Genomic DNA, 16,277 nt, shown 5'->3' with positions numbered 1-16,277 from the left:
CGATCACAATGACGAGCCTGTATAGAATGTCAGAGGGCTGTGTGTTTGTGTTCTGTGTGTTTTTCTAAGAGTTTGTAATATAAGCAACATCAAGTGCACCAGTAGTTATTGTACAACGCACAGAGCTCTCAGCACTCTCTCTGAAATGAAATTCATCTTGGCATGTTCTTTCCCTTCCATTCTCTCTACAGTAGTACGTCTCTTTCTCTCAGCCCCCCTCTCTCTCACTCTATATTTATGACTGTGTATTATAAAGCCTCATGGACACAGGAAAAAAACCTGGGCCGTGCCATGACAGTCTGTTCACACGGAGGAGGAATCTGTTGGCAACGATACCGGGCTCTCCTCTCGTCCAATGTCACACATTCTTACCCCTCACCTTTGGCACAAAAATCTGCCTGGAGGCTCCCTTTCTGTCTGCCTCTACCCGTCTCTCTCTCTCTCTCTCTCTCTCTCTCTCTCTCTCTCTCTCTCTCTCTCTCTCGTATAGGCTACACTGACTCACTGACTCATGTTTTTGACCTGGGATTTCGGAAGTTTCTTCAGGTAAAGGGGTTCTTCAGAGCTATACAGTAGATTAAGATCCCCTGTGTTTGTGCTCCCCTGTCCTTCTCAGATACGTGTTTCTGATGGGCCTCCAGGACCGCAACGAGAAGCTGTTCTACAGGGTGTTGACGTCCGACGTCGAGAGGTTCATGCCCATCGTTTACACCCCTACGGTGGGCCTGGCCTGCCAGCTGTATGGCCTGGCGTTCAGGAGACCAAGGTGAGACATGCACGCACGCACGCATGCATCATGTGCATGTCCATACACATGTGCACGCATGCTGCTACAATGACATAAGCAGAACAAAATATATAACCGATTTTCAAATAAAATGACTTTACTTTATTGAAAATCCTTGCAGACATTTGTAGATTCTCAATGCAGATCAACAAGACAAGTATGCTCATGATTTTGTGAGCACGCATGCACGCACGCACACACGCACACACACACACACACACACACACACACACACACACACACACACACACACACACACACACACACACAGTACTTACTAAGTTACTACTTACTGTAAATGATTTGGATCTATTACAGCGAAACATAAAGCTCAAGGAATCTTCAAACATCTGCACGCTTTGTTGGACTTGGCATTTGATGCTACAAAACCTGAGCTAAAAATCAGAGGGTGTGGTACTGGAGCTCTTTCAGCTGGGTTTTGGTTTAAACCTGGCAGAGCTCAAGGCAAGCCTTAACAGCCCAGGAAGTCGGTACACAGTTCACCTTGACTGGACGTTGCAATGATCTTTGCAGACAGTAGTTAAGCGGGTGCCTCTCCTACAACAAAAACAAACAAAGAGAGACATCTCCTACAATCTCCAGCAAAACACACGCATGTGGTAATATAGCCTCCGGGTTAATTTAGTTGAGAGTGTAAAAATTTAATGAATGGTTCCTTACAGATCCATTTGGTTACATTTTTGCACACTCAAGAGTCAAATTAACGCTCCGGATTTTACTCTGCACACATCAGCTGGGTATGTTTCCCCTCAAACTCATTCATTAGGGCCAAGTTTCTTTCTCAACCCAACACTCTGTTTATTATCCCTGTGTGGGATAATAAAGTTGATCTGAGTCTGAATCAATCCTTGCTAAATCCATTGGTGAGGAGATATTGAAAGTTTGACCTGGTTTTACACTCTCGGAGCAAAAGTACTACTGTAGGTTTCACGGTGTACTGTATACTGTATTTGGAGCTGAAGCAAAATCAGACTCTCAGTAGGGTGTCCTGGAGGTTGTGTCTGTACTTGGCTCTGCCTCAGTAGATAATTAGTTTTATTGAGATGATCTCAAGTATTGTTTGTTTTTTGGCTGAGTGAAATTGATATAAGCAAGACCACTCCAGTCAACTTTCTCTCTCCTCTGTCTCTGCCTCTATCTTGCCTCTCTCTCCCCCTAGAAAATAACCTTATATACCTTATACCAGGGGTGCCCAACCTTTTTTGCCATGAGAGCTACTTTCAAAATGACCAGCTCAACAAGATCTACCCACCTGAAAATAGTTTAAATATGTACCTGAGGGTGCTTTAGAATAGCAGCGCTGGCATTACATAATAAGACAAATGCACTTGGAATGGGAAATAGAGGGGGAGAAATGGAATAGGTTGAAAACAAAATGTTGCATTGTGGATTTGAGCTGTCAGGCGCTTTTTGATATTAATCAATCAAGTCTCAAGTGGCAGATTCCAAGAATTGTCTTTTATATATTTAATTGAAATGTGATCTACCTGCACAGCCTTTGTGTTCTACTGGTAGATCGCAATCTACCTTTTGGGCACCCCTGCGGGCTTATACCTTATATAACCTATATACTGTAGGACAGGTTCAACAGCATTGTATGGATGCAATTCAGCCTCGCCCTATACAATAGCGCAGCACATTTGTCTCTTGCAACAGTGGAGCAACAGCGCAGTAAGGGACGTATCCCCACCTCGGGTTCCTTTGAGTAATGATGAGTCCTAATTCTCCTTCCTTCTGTCCACAGTGTTATTTTAAATGCTTACCTTGGGTGCATTTAAAAATCGCTCCTCCACACACATAACACTGTCACTGCGTTACCCAACATCTCCCATTTCTCCCCTTCCCTGCGGAACTATGTGGAAAATATTCCTAGCATGTGCACCTCTGACTCGGGGCTGGCCTGAGGAGTCATTTTATACCCCCACCCGCCCGCCCTCAGTCACTGAGAGCAGTGGGCCAGGACCTGCTGCCTGCCAGAGCCCCCGGACTGGGACCTGGGACTGTTGTTAATGTGCATAAGGGGTGTCGTGAGTGGGATGCTCTGGAGAGACGCCTGGTTTACTCTGACAGACCATGGTTTTGAGCCAGGCTGTTTCTCCGGGGCCGAGCCCAGGGAAGAAAGGGAATGCAGGGAGACGGAAGAATTGCTGTGCCGGAACACCACAGATCACTTGGGCCTGTGTTGATGGTGTATAGATCACTCAAAGGCTGTGGCTTTTTGAATGATTGAGCAGTCTCTAAATCTCCACACTTTCTTTAACATACAATCTTGCTCTGTTTGTCTATGTCTCATGGATGGTCTCTAAGGCGTCTTTACACAGAAGCAACTTGTGAAAAGGCTTGTAATACATTTCCTTTGTGTGTACGCATGGGTGCACACCGGCACGCGCACATGTGCATATCTAGACCACCATAGTAGCATATAAGAGAAATGAGATTAGCTCCCTAATCGCTGGCTCTTGGCTATAAGGACCGCTGTGTGGAAAAGACAGGCTCTCTGTGCCCTGCCCGGCTCTGCTAGCCCTAATCTGCCCCATGCAGACTAAACACTCCAACACTGGGCTCCCCAAAGGTTATAGGTCAAGCGCCATTAGGTGTCAAAACATGGCTGATTTACAGATGCGGCAGAGGCAGGAAGCAAGCATAGATAAAGGAACACATTCATATCATTAGATTAGTGGACATATGCTAGTCTTTCGTTGGTTTGTGAGCTTCAAGTGGACACAGTGAATCTCTTTAATGCTTTGACAGAAAGAAATCTGTCTGCATTTTCTTTGCACAAGGTTTGTGCCTGTTCACGGCCGTAAACATGGGTTCTGTTCCTTGTGCGATATCTGAAAGTGCTCCAATGTGACAAATGATGATGTTCTGTTGCTCCAGAACTGATACCCCAGTATTACTTAAAAGTAATTAGGTGTACAAACAGTTCAATCACCGTTAGTGTCAGTAAATGCGCAGTAAAGTGTTTCAGAACATACTATAGAATGCTTATTTGGGAATGTCTAATAGGCCCTTTTACACCGAGATGAGCTCTCAGGCTAAGTGACAGCAGCCAATATATCTAGCTAATAGAGACTGATGATCACCATTAGTGAAGTTCCCAGGTAGAGGCCAATGGTCATGGTGGGTCAATGACTCAAGAGTTGTTTATCTGTAGCTCAATGGGTATCACTGCAGGATTCTACACCCATGTTTTTAAATGTGCTGTATAGGCACTGCGTGGCCACTATAAACACCTTTGCAAGTTTACAGTACATTCTAATAGTGGCCTTGAAAGCTTTTTAAGTTTAGAATGATGGAGCTTTATCCACATGAGGTATATGAAATGTTGCTAGAGCTAAAACACTGGCGATCTCATCAACTCAATGACGGACCACCTGACACGGCTTGATTAGAGCTGCACTTCCTACAGAGTTGAGAGAGGCTATACTCTTTGATTAAACCTGTGGGTGAGATCCAGGAGGTCACGGAAGGAAGCCTAATGAAAGGCATGAACTGATCCTGTGAAGTGGCTCATGTGTTTGATGATGTAAGTATGACTGCCTCAGGGATAAGAGGCTTTCACGCTGCAACCTCTCAGCACTGAGGAGGCCCACACGCAGGGTTTGAAGTGAGTAAGGAGAAAGTATATAATTGGGATACAGCACTACTGGGTCCGGGGACCCCAGGAGTCCTTTGGGCGGGCGTTGCGTTAATGATAATTTCTAACGAAATTGGTATCCCAGAGATAAACAAATGGGGGGTCTGTGGTCTAACGCATAGAGTATCAAACTGCAAGTTTATGAAATTAAAAAAGGTGGAGAATCTACTGTATTGTTATGACCCTCTAGGGTCAATTGCAACTAGGAATATAGACCAACTACTTAGCCCATATTACTTGAGAGTCATTTGTTAAATGTGTTGTTTTATTAGTGTTGTTTTATTATGTCGGATGATGATGATAATTGCTTGGCCTGACTGTAATCTATGACCAGTGCGATCTAAGAGCAGCTCATACATACATCAGCTTGAAGGCATCTAAAGAACAATTTCTGAGTTTAGGCCTTTTCAGACGGGGAGCGACTAATTCATCTCCAATGAGAGGCATGCGTATATTTTGGACGCGCGGACAAATTGAAGGGCGATTGCGCAAGCGTATTTTCAGGGGCGCGGTCTTGAGTCGTATGTGCACAGGCGACTAACCTGGATTGTGCACGGTGAGCTTTTTATTTTCACGCTATGCGTGCCGCGTCCCTCCATGAGCAGGCCTGTCCATGACCTGAGCTCACCCTCTGAAAAGGCCTTTAGGCATTCATGCAGATGAACACCATCCAACAACAGTGTAAGTGATGGGAGTAAATTGAGATGAAGGAACAGAAAACAAGTAGGCCCCTATGTGCTACAAAGTGGGCTGGGAGGAGGAGCAGTAGAAATGAGAGAAATGGTTTGGAATAACACTGACCTCATAAGGAGCGCGTGGCAAAGCATTTGGGGACATTTCTATTCTCGACTTTGAGGACTTTTGTAAAACAATATAAAGCTAATGTCTGAAGTCTAAGCTTTAGAGAGGTCTGTATACAGCATACTTATACAGCATATTGTAGTAGAAGAAGATACAAGATTACCGTTATTATCCCCGGAGAGGGAAAGTTGATTGAGTATGTCTCGGCCATGACCGAGACGGTCTTTTTTGAAAAGTGTAAAAAAAAGAATCGTTGTTCTACTTTTGTGATAGATGGGCTTGCTCCTGATCTATCACAAAAGTGAGGTGCTTTTAGACGTTGTGCTTTTGATCTTGGCTTGACCTTTTTGTCTTTCAACCCAAAAGTGAATCCTTTCTTCATGGCAGCCATGATCCCCACCAGATTTAACACAAATCTAATCGCTCTGTCTTTGCACGCACGCACGCACGCACACGCACACACACACACACACACACACACACACACACACACACACACACACACACACACACACACACACACACACACACACACACACACACACACTCTGGATGATACTGTGGAAACCCAAAAGTGAATCCTTTCTTCACGGCAGCCTATCCATGATCCCCACCAGATTTAACAAAAATCGGCCCATCTAATCACTCAGTTTTTACATGCACACGCACACACACACACACACACACACACACACACACACACACACACACACGGGATGATACTGTGGAAACCAGTTTATGCATTTCCAACAGACTGATGTATTTCGGGATGAAGCTAGACTACGTCAGTGCCATTTTCTTAGTCCCCAAGATATCTCAAAAATACATTTAAATCAATCAACCTGTCTTCTATAGGGGAAGTGTAGGGGATTGATGATTCCATGGCACATATATTAATTGAAACCATGCAGGTCTGTGCTATGCACACTTTGCTCTGTGGCACGGGACACTTTACAGTATGCTGTGAGTGTTGGACGCTAAGAGAAGCTCTATACTCGCTGTGGTGGATGTGTAAAATCATGGAGAGTTTGGCTCCAGTCGACACCTCAACTCTTTAAGATGTTTTCGATTCAGCAGATCGAGGAGCCTGGATCCAATTAGGGTCGGCAAGCACAGTGGTTGTCAGTAACAGGCTTTGTTCCCCGAGCTGTCAGCACACAGCAATGGTCTGAACAATCACCTCCTCTTTATCCAACTCCCTCTTGCACTCATCTCTGTCACTCTTTCTCTGTATCTCTCTCTATCTCCCTCTCTCTTTCATGATCCTCTTTTTTTTGCTAGCTGGACCCCTTCAGGAATACTCCCAACTGTCAAGATGTTAGCAACTCACTAGAAGCTTCGCGTTTGTGGCGCAGTGCGTTCTGAGTGTGTTGTCGTTTTTACGCGAATGTCGTTGTGTGTCCGGTGCTCTGTGTTGTGTCTCTGTGAATGTCGTGTGTCCGCTGTATCCGTGTATATTCTTGGGCCATCGTATCAATATAAGTTGCACTGAGAAGAGAAGTCGAGTTGCGTAGGTTGCCGTGGTCCAGCGCATCACGGAAACAGAAAAAGCTGGGTTGAAAACGCAGGTAAAGTGAGTGACGTCAGAGCACAGGCGTAAACGTTAATTCCGTACCGTAGACCTTGACATGGTCTATGCCCTGGCCACCCGATTGTGAACACAGGAAGATTCTCTCAAATGTCTACTGTATATAGATAGATGGTATAGAACAAAACATCTGATCACCAAGAGGGATGAAAGGCTGACTCTGATCATGTGACTTCCATTGAAAATGAATTGGAGTGACACACAAGACACGTGTTTGATATGTGTGAGTGCAGCCCATTTTCACCACACTACTAATTGATTGTTATCCCCATACAACTTTTTCTACTAGTCCCCATTCAAATTCCCACTTGTTATTATTTTCATGGATGTTGTTGATTATGGAACACATTTCAAGTTCCCATTAAAACCGCACGGGTAAGCATCTGTCATTTTAGCGTTGGTCATTTAAAAATAGCAGATCTACAAGCCCACAGCGTGTCACTTCGTGTCACAATGCAAGCTTGTGCATCTACTATTTGTATAATCGCCTCAATGGGTTAAATAAATCATGTTCCTGGCAGTGGTGCCACCTGCTTGACTCTGAATGAACACAATGGGCAGTGTTTAGGCCGGGGGTGGGGCTGGTCAATGTCTCTGCACTAGCGACCCCTGCTGATTGGTTGGGATGCCTGGTTTGCAGGGAGGGGGATCTGGGGGAGACGGTTACTCTTTCCTCTCCTCCACCTGACGCCTTGGTGTCAGGTGGAACTACGTGGCTGCTGGTGACTCCATGTGTATCCAAGGAGGCACGTGGTTGTCTACACTCTACACTCTACACCCTCGCCTAGGGGCAAAAATGGATGTTGGCAGCGGCAGGGACTGTGGTCAAACCATAACAACTTAAATTGGGGGGGGGGTGAATATATACGTTTCCAAATTTGCACAAAGCTCCTCCAATAAATTAATTTGACTGAATGGGTTTATGTTCCCTAAAACTCAAAGATGTTTAAACGCCTTCACCAGTAAATACCTTCAGCATGTGAATTCTGGCTACAAAGTCCAGTCTTTCCAGAGGTCTTAAAATTGAATTTATAGTGCCTCCTTTATATCCAGCAGGTGTACTGGAACAAGAGGAACAAGTTGTGGAAACAGATCTATGACGTTGATCCCTGACAGAGACGTACGGCTTGACACGGCCGAACACCCCGAGTTCAGACCCTATAAGCTGTTTGACATCTTTGATTTCGTACAGTATTTCACATGCTGCCAAAGACTCCTCCTCTACATTAACAGCCAGAACTGGCAGACATTTACATTAGGCATTCCTGCTGCTATCTTACTACAGTAGTGGAACCATTAAAATGAAAGTGTGAGAGCCCGGTGCTTTATGGCATACATCATGCGGGGCAAAAGGCGGTCACTTCCACTTAATGCATGTATATTTTAACGATGTTGTTATTTCTGGACTATTGCTGCCTCGCAAGGTGCATAACGACGCCTAATAAACCGCCGGGGGAGACTTGCAAATTTTAAAATGAAATGATATAATTTCTTTACTGCATCCGTCATGGCTGAAGTGCACTCTGCGAGGGTTCCAGAGCAGATGGCATGAGGTGCGTTTCTAAAAAAAAAAGGGTGCTTGTGTAGGATGGATGCCAGCGTTGTGCTGCTAGTACCCTGCAGTAGAGAGCCGTTTTCAGCCACTGACTTTCCCTGGCCTCGTCTACGGAGCTAAGGGCCAGCTGGCCGTGTGTGAGAGATGATTGAGATCTAATAGGCCACAGCATGCACATTATCCCATTCTGAACGGGAACCCATTTTGGTGTTAGCATCATGTTATGCTTTAGCTATTGAAAAATAGCAGATCTACAAGCTCATAGCGCGCCACCGAGTGGCGCGCTACGAGCTTGTAGGTCTGCTATTTTTGAAAAATCGAAGAACGACTGACATTTTTAGAATCTGATCTCAGGTCAGAATGGGTTAATCAGACCAGTGTGTGTCCAGTGGAAACCTCGTATGAATCTGATCTCAGGTCAGAATGGGTTATACTGTACGTACTCTATGAATACTGTACGAGAGGTGACCAGTGCTGAACAGATATACATGCACACGTACTGTGCTAGTGCACACACCAGCAACGCCACATTAAACTACGTACTGTATGTATGTCCATGGAAAAGCCTTCGATGAATCCTATCCAGCATTGTTTCCCCTGCCTGGAGTGAATGGAAAATCTCAACCAAAAAAGAAAAAAACGAAATTCCCCCCACTTGCTTTCCAACCTTATTGGCACAGCGGCGTCTGCAATCTCTGGTTTTCTCTTTCTAACTAGTCAAAAGATTGACAGCATAATGTCATAAGCAGTGTCTCTCTTTGTACGACATGCAACATCAATGTTGACAGGTACAAGTGGGCCGAACATATTTCTTTCTTTCTTCTTGCATGTACTACTGCAGATTGTTTTCTAGCTAGCCTAAGTAGAGGGGTGCTCCTACTAGGTATTGGCAGGAGGAAAGACGGTTGGGAAGTTCTCTTTGGACTGCATTCATTACTGAACAATGAACATGATGCGCCTTGACAGTCTGTGGTCATCGAGTCAAACAAGCCATGTGATTTACTCTGCTTCTTGCCTGTTTTTCCAGGTGTGGCACTTTGGCCTTCATTTTCACATGCGCCATTGTTGTTTCCGTTTAAACAGAGAATGTGATGATGTGCAGAGCAGACCATATCGACTTCTGCTCACCCATTGCACGTCTTCAAGTTCATGGATTCAACAGTTTCAAATCAGATGTGCAATTAATGGCTGGAATACCAGAGTGTACTTTACTGCACATCTCTGGAGAAATTATAATTGTCAGATATTAACCCATTCTGAACGGGAACCCATTTTGGTGTTAGCATCATGTCGTGCTTTAGCTATTGAAAAATAGCAGATCTACAAGCTCATAGCGCGCCACCGAGTGGCGCGCTACGAGCTTGTAGGTCTGCTATTTTTTTTTAAATCGAAGAACGACTGACATTTTTAGAATCTGATCTCAGGTCAGAATGGGTTCATCAGACCAGTGTGTGTCCAGTGGAAACCTCGTATGAATCTGATCTCAGGTCAGAATGGGTTAATGTCGGCCACATGAAACGTATAGTGCCCCTATTCTGGGGAGAACATTTGGGGAGCATTTCTACAAGCTCACAATACCTTGAGTGCTTAATTGTACTTTTCACTGCAGAGATATGAGCCCCAGTCAAAAACGTATATTGTATAGGGCTTAAAGGGACACTTCACCCTTTTTGCAAAAAAAAGTATGTTAATGACGTTTAGAAGCTTTAGAACACTTTCCTGGGGGTCTTTGTGTGTGTAATATGTGGTTTTAGATATTTTAGATTGTAGCAGTGAGCCTGTTGTCTCTGATGTCATGGACACTGGGCTCACTTCCTTCCTGGACTACATGTTGTCTCAGTAAGACAGATCTCCCCCTATCCACAAGGAGGAGCAGTGCACCAAAGAATTATGGGAATTGTAGTCCAGGAAGGTAGTGAGCCCAGTGTCCATGACATCAGAGACAACAGGCTCACTGATAAAATGTAAAATATCTAAAACCACATATTACACACATAAATACCCCCAGGAAAGTGATCTAAAGCTTCTAAACGTCATTAACATATATTTTTTTGCAAAAAGGGTGAAGTGTCCCTTTAAGTGGTTAACGGCTGAAATAACAGTTTATGCTGTACTGTTACTATATGTCTTTGGAGAATTTGGGAAATTATATTATCGGGTATTGATATACAGCATATGTAATTTTTTGTTGGCATGATAGTCCCTATGGCTATGCTGTATAATATAGCCATAGCTCTGCCTGCAGGCGGCCTGTTATGTCCAGCCAAATGGCTGATAAAACCTGCCAAACTAATGAGGGACAATAATTATTGTTTCTGCTGATAAGAGCCAAGAGAGCAGATAAGAGAGCAATCAGTAGGACTGGGCAACACTTGCATATCTGCCCAGAGATAAGGCACGTTTCTGTGAATGCCGTGACAGACGGGTATGTTGGGGAAGGTGGTGTACTGCAAAATGACACGAACTTTTTTTTTTTTTCACTTAATTTTTATTGAAGGAAGAACAGACACAAACAAAAAAAAACAACTAACAAGACAATACGGGAAAGAAAAAGAAAAGAAAAAGGACAAAAAGTAAAAGAAAAAGTCTGCATTTTTCATATTACAATAAACATTCAATGAAATTCTATTGCAATATCACTAGGCTGAGAGAAGAGATTCCACTTTTCCCATTTTTTATAGAATTTATCCTCTTGTAGTCTCAGTATGAATGTTAGTTTTTCCATAGAATACAGTTCCTCAATAATGTCCATCCATTGATCTTTCGTTGGTGGGTCCTGTTGGTACCAGCGTCGTGTGATTGCTTTTTTACTTGATGCTAAGAGGATCTTGATTAAATATTTATCATGTGTTAGAAAATCTTCAGGGATATTTCCCAACAGTAGAAAAGAAACATGACACGAACTTTAAAGGACCACTTCACCACTTTTCAACCTATCTTCATATAATAGGTCCTCACTAATAATCATGAAAGAATGGCGCAATTTGTTTCTACTCAGTCTGTGTCTCATAGGAGGGCTGTGGGCAGTTCAGAAACCGTCCTCCAGTGACATCATCGATGGGGAATACAAGCTAATAGAAACCGCAGGCTTTCTAGTCCTGAAAAGTTGCGAAAATGGAAGCCATCGTTCTCTCGATAATGAAAATCTAAACATTTTTGTAAAAAAATCTTGTTTAAAAAAATAAATCAGTCTAAATCTGCCACTGGAGGACGGTTTCTAAACTGCCCTCCTATGAGACACAAACTGAGTAGAAAATAATCGTGCCATTTTATCATGATTATTAGTGAGGACCTATTACATGAAGATAGATTGAAAAGTGGTGAAGTGGTCCTTTAAATGTTCATCATTGTGTCCCATATAAAATAGTGCTTGCTGCTTAAACGCATCAATGTGAATGTGGCCACAAAAAACGAATTACTTCTTGTTTTGACAGCGTAATTAGCTTGTAGCTTTGCTTTGGCTGTAAAGTAAACACCCATGGTACTGTCACACACTTGGCAAAAGTTGGAAAATGAAAACTTGTCCATGTGGTTTATGAACCTATTGGACATATCCATTTGCACGCACTCAGCCTCTGTGTGACAGAGCCAATCAAAACAGCCTCAGTCAGATCTCTGTAAACACACGACACTATAATGTTGCATTGCATCTATACCGCTAAGATTTCCCCACACGCACGCACCCACACACACAGGCATGCACACAATAATAATTATGCTAGTGTTTTTATATTAGGGTTCATTCTCTTTGGCTCTATATCTATATGGAATCATCTGCTATGTTACTTACCTCTCCTAAACATTATGATTACATATACTTTGCTGAGCTCCAGGAGACACAGAAACATTGCGTGCTTGGACAGTGATTAGAGTTCTTTATTAGCATTAAAAGGAATTAACAGTGCCAGAGTTAGCTTGATGAGAGCTTGTGAAATACATTATGCATTAACAAGTACATAACAACAGCCATACGTTGGTATCGTGATTCTATCGTGAAGTCTTTAGTGTTAATTAACTCAGAGTGCACAGATGGAAACAAATTGACCCGTATTTGTACCCTCGAGTTCCTGTAAATGGACACTTGTGATTTTGCTTCGTAGAGATACTTCTCTTAGTGTCTGAAAATGTGCTCCACCCAAGCTCACCCTCGATGACCTGTCCCTGTTACAGTATGTCCTTTTATGAGTAAATGTTGAACATTCTCAGTTTCAAGACGGCAAGACTTGTCCCATGGTGGAAAATATAGCTGTTTTAGAGCAGTCCATTTCTGGATATACTGAACATTTTGATCCTTATCCCCTGGGCCTTCAAAAGTGTGGGAAACACAAAAGATAAGAAAATAATTCCTGAGGTGCTGACGTGAGCATTCTTGTATTATTCACGTTTTATCTCGTTATCTTTATAATAATCAAGTGCTTTAATACACTTTGACACATTCAGAGCATTTATTCTCAGGAAATAAAACCCAGACCAACTCTGACCCAGTGTGTGCTGTAATAAAAACGTACACGTAAATAAGTATGACAAATGCAATTTAACTTGGACGACGCCTTGGCAGGCTAGCGTCTGAAGTCTATAATTTTAAACCACGACATTGCTAAGCGTCCAGTGATCACAGTCATACACTCTACTGTATTTAATCTGGTCTGTTGCTGTCTGAGAACTAATTTAACTAACAAGGACCACACCATCAATCAACATGTGTTTAACTGATTTATTATGAGAAGCTAAACGAAATGAATGAATGGGACTTGAATGACGTTTTTCCATTTGGTAAATGCACTGTTCGGAAGGAACTGAAGCATCATAGGGGAGTCTGCTATTGTATTCAGGCAGGCACCACTCAAAAGTCAAAGTCGTATGTCGTATTTGTCACACACGTTACCGCAGTGACATTTGTTCTCCCGCATTTGACCCATCTCTTGGAGCAGTGAGCTGCATGCTCAGGAATCATTTCATTCGTAGATTTGACCCCCCCAATCCAACCCATTGATGCTGAGTGCCAAGCAGGGAAGGCATTGGGTCCCATATTTACAGTCTTTGGTATGACCCAGCCGGGGATCGAACCCCGACCTCCCAGTTTCAGGGCGGACACTCTTATAACCACAAGGCCACTAACTGAACTATTCGACTTAACCTCCTCAGGGCCTTACAGAGAGAATAGTAGAGACGGGAAAAGAGTGTCAAAAAGTGAGTGACATTCTTTGTCGTACGAGCTCCGTCAATTCCAGTTTCAAGAATTGTGGAAAGAAACAAAACGGGTCAGATATGGGCAGTGTGAAATATTTACATAAGCTGCAAGATATACATAAGGTACATGGTTAAAATAGCAGTGGAAAGAGGGAGGGATGGGGCCGTTAAAATAGCAGCAGATGTAATAAGCTGCACTGTTTAAGGAAAATATCAATAACAATAACGAGGCAGTTCAAAAGCATCAGATATAACAACCATGACAGAGCATAGCATACAGTCATAAAGTGATATTTACAGAAACAATATCTATCCTGTGTGGTGGTCTGTGACATCAGGACTGGACTATGGAGCCATTTCAGGGCCAAAAGTTTTGATCATTTATTAAAAACAGTTGACGAAAAAACATTTAAATTGAAGTGGAAAATTAAGAATTGAAACCGAAAAATAAAAAAACGTATTCAAAAGTTTTTTTCAGTTCAAATGTAATTTTGATTTGAATCTAAATATATTTAGATTTTTGAGTAAATTATTATTTTTCAGTTTCAGATCTTATTTTTACGGATTCAAATCATATTTTTACGGATTCAAATCTTTTTTTTTCGGCTTCAGATTTTATTTATTTTTTCGCCTCTAACTTTTTTCACTTTCAGGTCGAAAACTTTTACGTCTTGTTTTGGCCCTGAAGTTGCCTGGGGGCGCGGCCTCAACCGAGAGGGGCGTGGAATCCTGATTGACAGGTCCCCCCCTGTGTAGAGTGTAGAGGCCTCTACTCTCTGTGTTGCACCATGATGCCACCCAGCGTTGGGCAGAGGCCTCTACTCTCTGTGTTGCACCATGATGCCACCCAGCGTTGGGCAGAGGCCTCTACTCTGTGTTGCACCATGATGCCACCCAGCGTTGGGCAGAGGCCTCTACTCTGTGTTCCACCATGATGCCACCCAGCGTTGGGCAGAGGCCTCTACCCGAGAGGGGCGTGGAATCCTGATTGACAGGTCCCCCCCTGTGTAGACTGCCCAACGCTGGGTGGCATCATGGTGCAACACAGAGTAGAGGCCTCTGCCCAACGCTGGGTGGCATGGAGCAACACAGAGAGTAGAGGCCTCTACACTCTACACAGGGGGGGACCTGTCAATCAGGATTCCACGCCCCTCTCGGTTGAGGCCGCGCCCCCAGGCAACTTCAGGGCCAAAACAAGACGTAAAAGTTTTCGACCTGAAAGTGAAAAAAGTTAGAGGCGAAAAAATAAATAAAATCTGAAGCCGAACAAAAAAAGATTTGAATCCGTAAAAATATGATTTGAATCCGTAAAAATAAGATCTGAAACTGAAAAATAATAATTTACTCAAAAATCTAAATATATTTAGATTCAAATCTTGAACTGAAAAAAACTTTTGAATACGTTTTTTTATTTTTCAAAGTTCAAGATACAAATGTGAGACTTTCGGTTTCAATTCTTATTTTTCCACTTCAATTTAAATGTTTTTTCGTCAACTGTTTTTAATAAATGATCAAAACTTTTGGCCCTGAAATGGCTCCATACTGGACAGCCTGGCGACAGGCGAGGCTCGTTCAACAGTCTGATGGTAGCCAGGTGGAAACGGTTCAGAACTTTCATATGGCATGGCTGGTCCTGCTCCTGAAATTCTGCTAGAAGCTCCAATTCTTTAGTTTGCATTGGGTTTTATGACGACTGATTGTGGATATATTTGGTATTTGTGGCTTGAAATGCTAAAGGACATGCAGTACACCGGGGTGTCCTTTCTGTTACGTAATTGTAGACCCCTTTTAGATCATTTCTTTACATGAGACCTGACCTCTCACCTCGCATTCTCAACATTCCATTTGATTTTGGTCTTAGCTTTAGGTCAAATTTCTTTGACCTGAACATTTTGACCAAACTGGTGACCACATATTCAAACCATATTATCTTGTGTAATATGTTTTGCAATAAAACAACAAGAACACATTCACTTCTACTAACTATACTAATCAAAAGAAGATTTCACAATATTACCCTCCAATCTTCCATGGCAACTGGCAGTAAATGGCATAATATATACCGGTAGTGTATGTACTGTATGTCAGCATCTTGTATAAAACACTTCCCAGTTATCTTATTTACAGTATGTTTTTCATATACTGTGGATGATCCAGGTTGTATGCATTAAGCAGACCCATAATACTGTCATCTTAACCGCTTTTTTATTACTTCCTTTTATTCTTACACTCTCTCTGGTCATGAACTGTACAGTATATCATGAAATATGTTTTTCTTGGCAGATGTTCAAGTGTCGTATAGACATAAACGGTATGTCTTCTCAATTATCTGCTTAGCTGCATAGTAAAATCCTCAGTGTTAATCTATCCATTTGGAACTCAGTACAAATGTAACCCTTCAGGACCCTTCAGGGTTAAATTAACACTGAGAAATCATTAGTTATACCGTATATATAGCGTCTATGTGCATACAGCCATCGCTCCATCCTCAAACCACAGACATCCCAGACTTTCTTTGAATGTTAGATGGAATATCATGGCTCATGAATCATAGTCATGCATACTGCGCCCAGTGATTCTACAGTATATCATTTTTTGACCTCTTCCTCCATTGTCATGGAGCTTTACGTGTATCCTCTCTGAGGAAGAGGCTCTCTTTGAGTTTTTGGAGAACATAATGGAGTTTTCCTATGTA

General features: G+C 42.7%; 1 protein-coding gene across 1 annotated transcript in view; it reads left to right on the top strand.

Annotated features, from left to right (window-relative positions):
* Positions 1-16,277, top strand: part of me1 (malic enzyme 1, NADP(+)-dependent, cytosolic) — a 99,848-nt gene that overhangs the window by 33,600 nt on the left and 49,971 nt on the right. The window contains exon 4 of the mRNA XM_080768057.1: positions 617-766. Within this exon, the coding sequence (XP_080624183.1) occupies positions 617-766 (150 nt within the window). The remainder of the gene's footprint in view (positions 1-616; positions 767-16,277) is intronic.

The sequence above is a fragment of the Protomyctophum bolini genome (assembly GCF_963924005.1).
Source record: "Protomyctophum bolini genome assembly, chromosome: 7".
Lineage (NCBI taxonomy): Eukaryota > Metazoa > Chordata > Actinopteri > Myctophiformes > Myctophidae > Protomyctophum > Protomyctophum bolini.
Note: the sequence above shows the minus strand (reverse complement) of the source record. Positions and strands in the feature narration are given on the sequence as shown.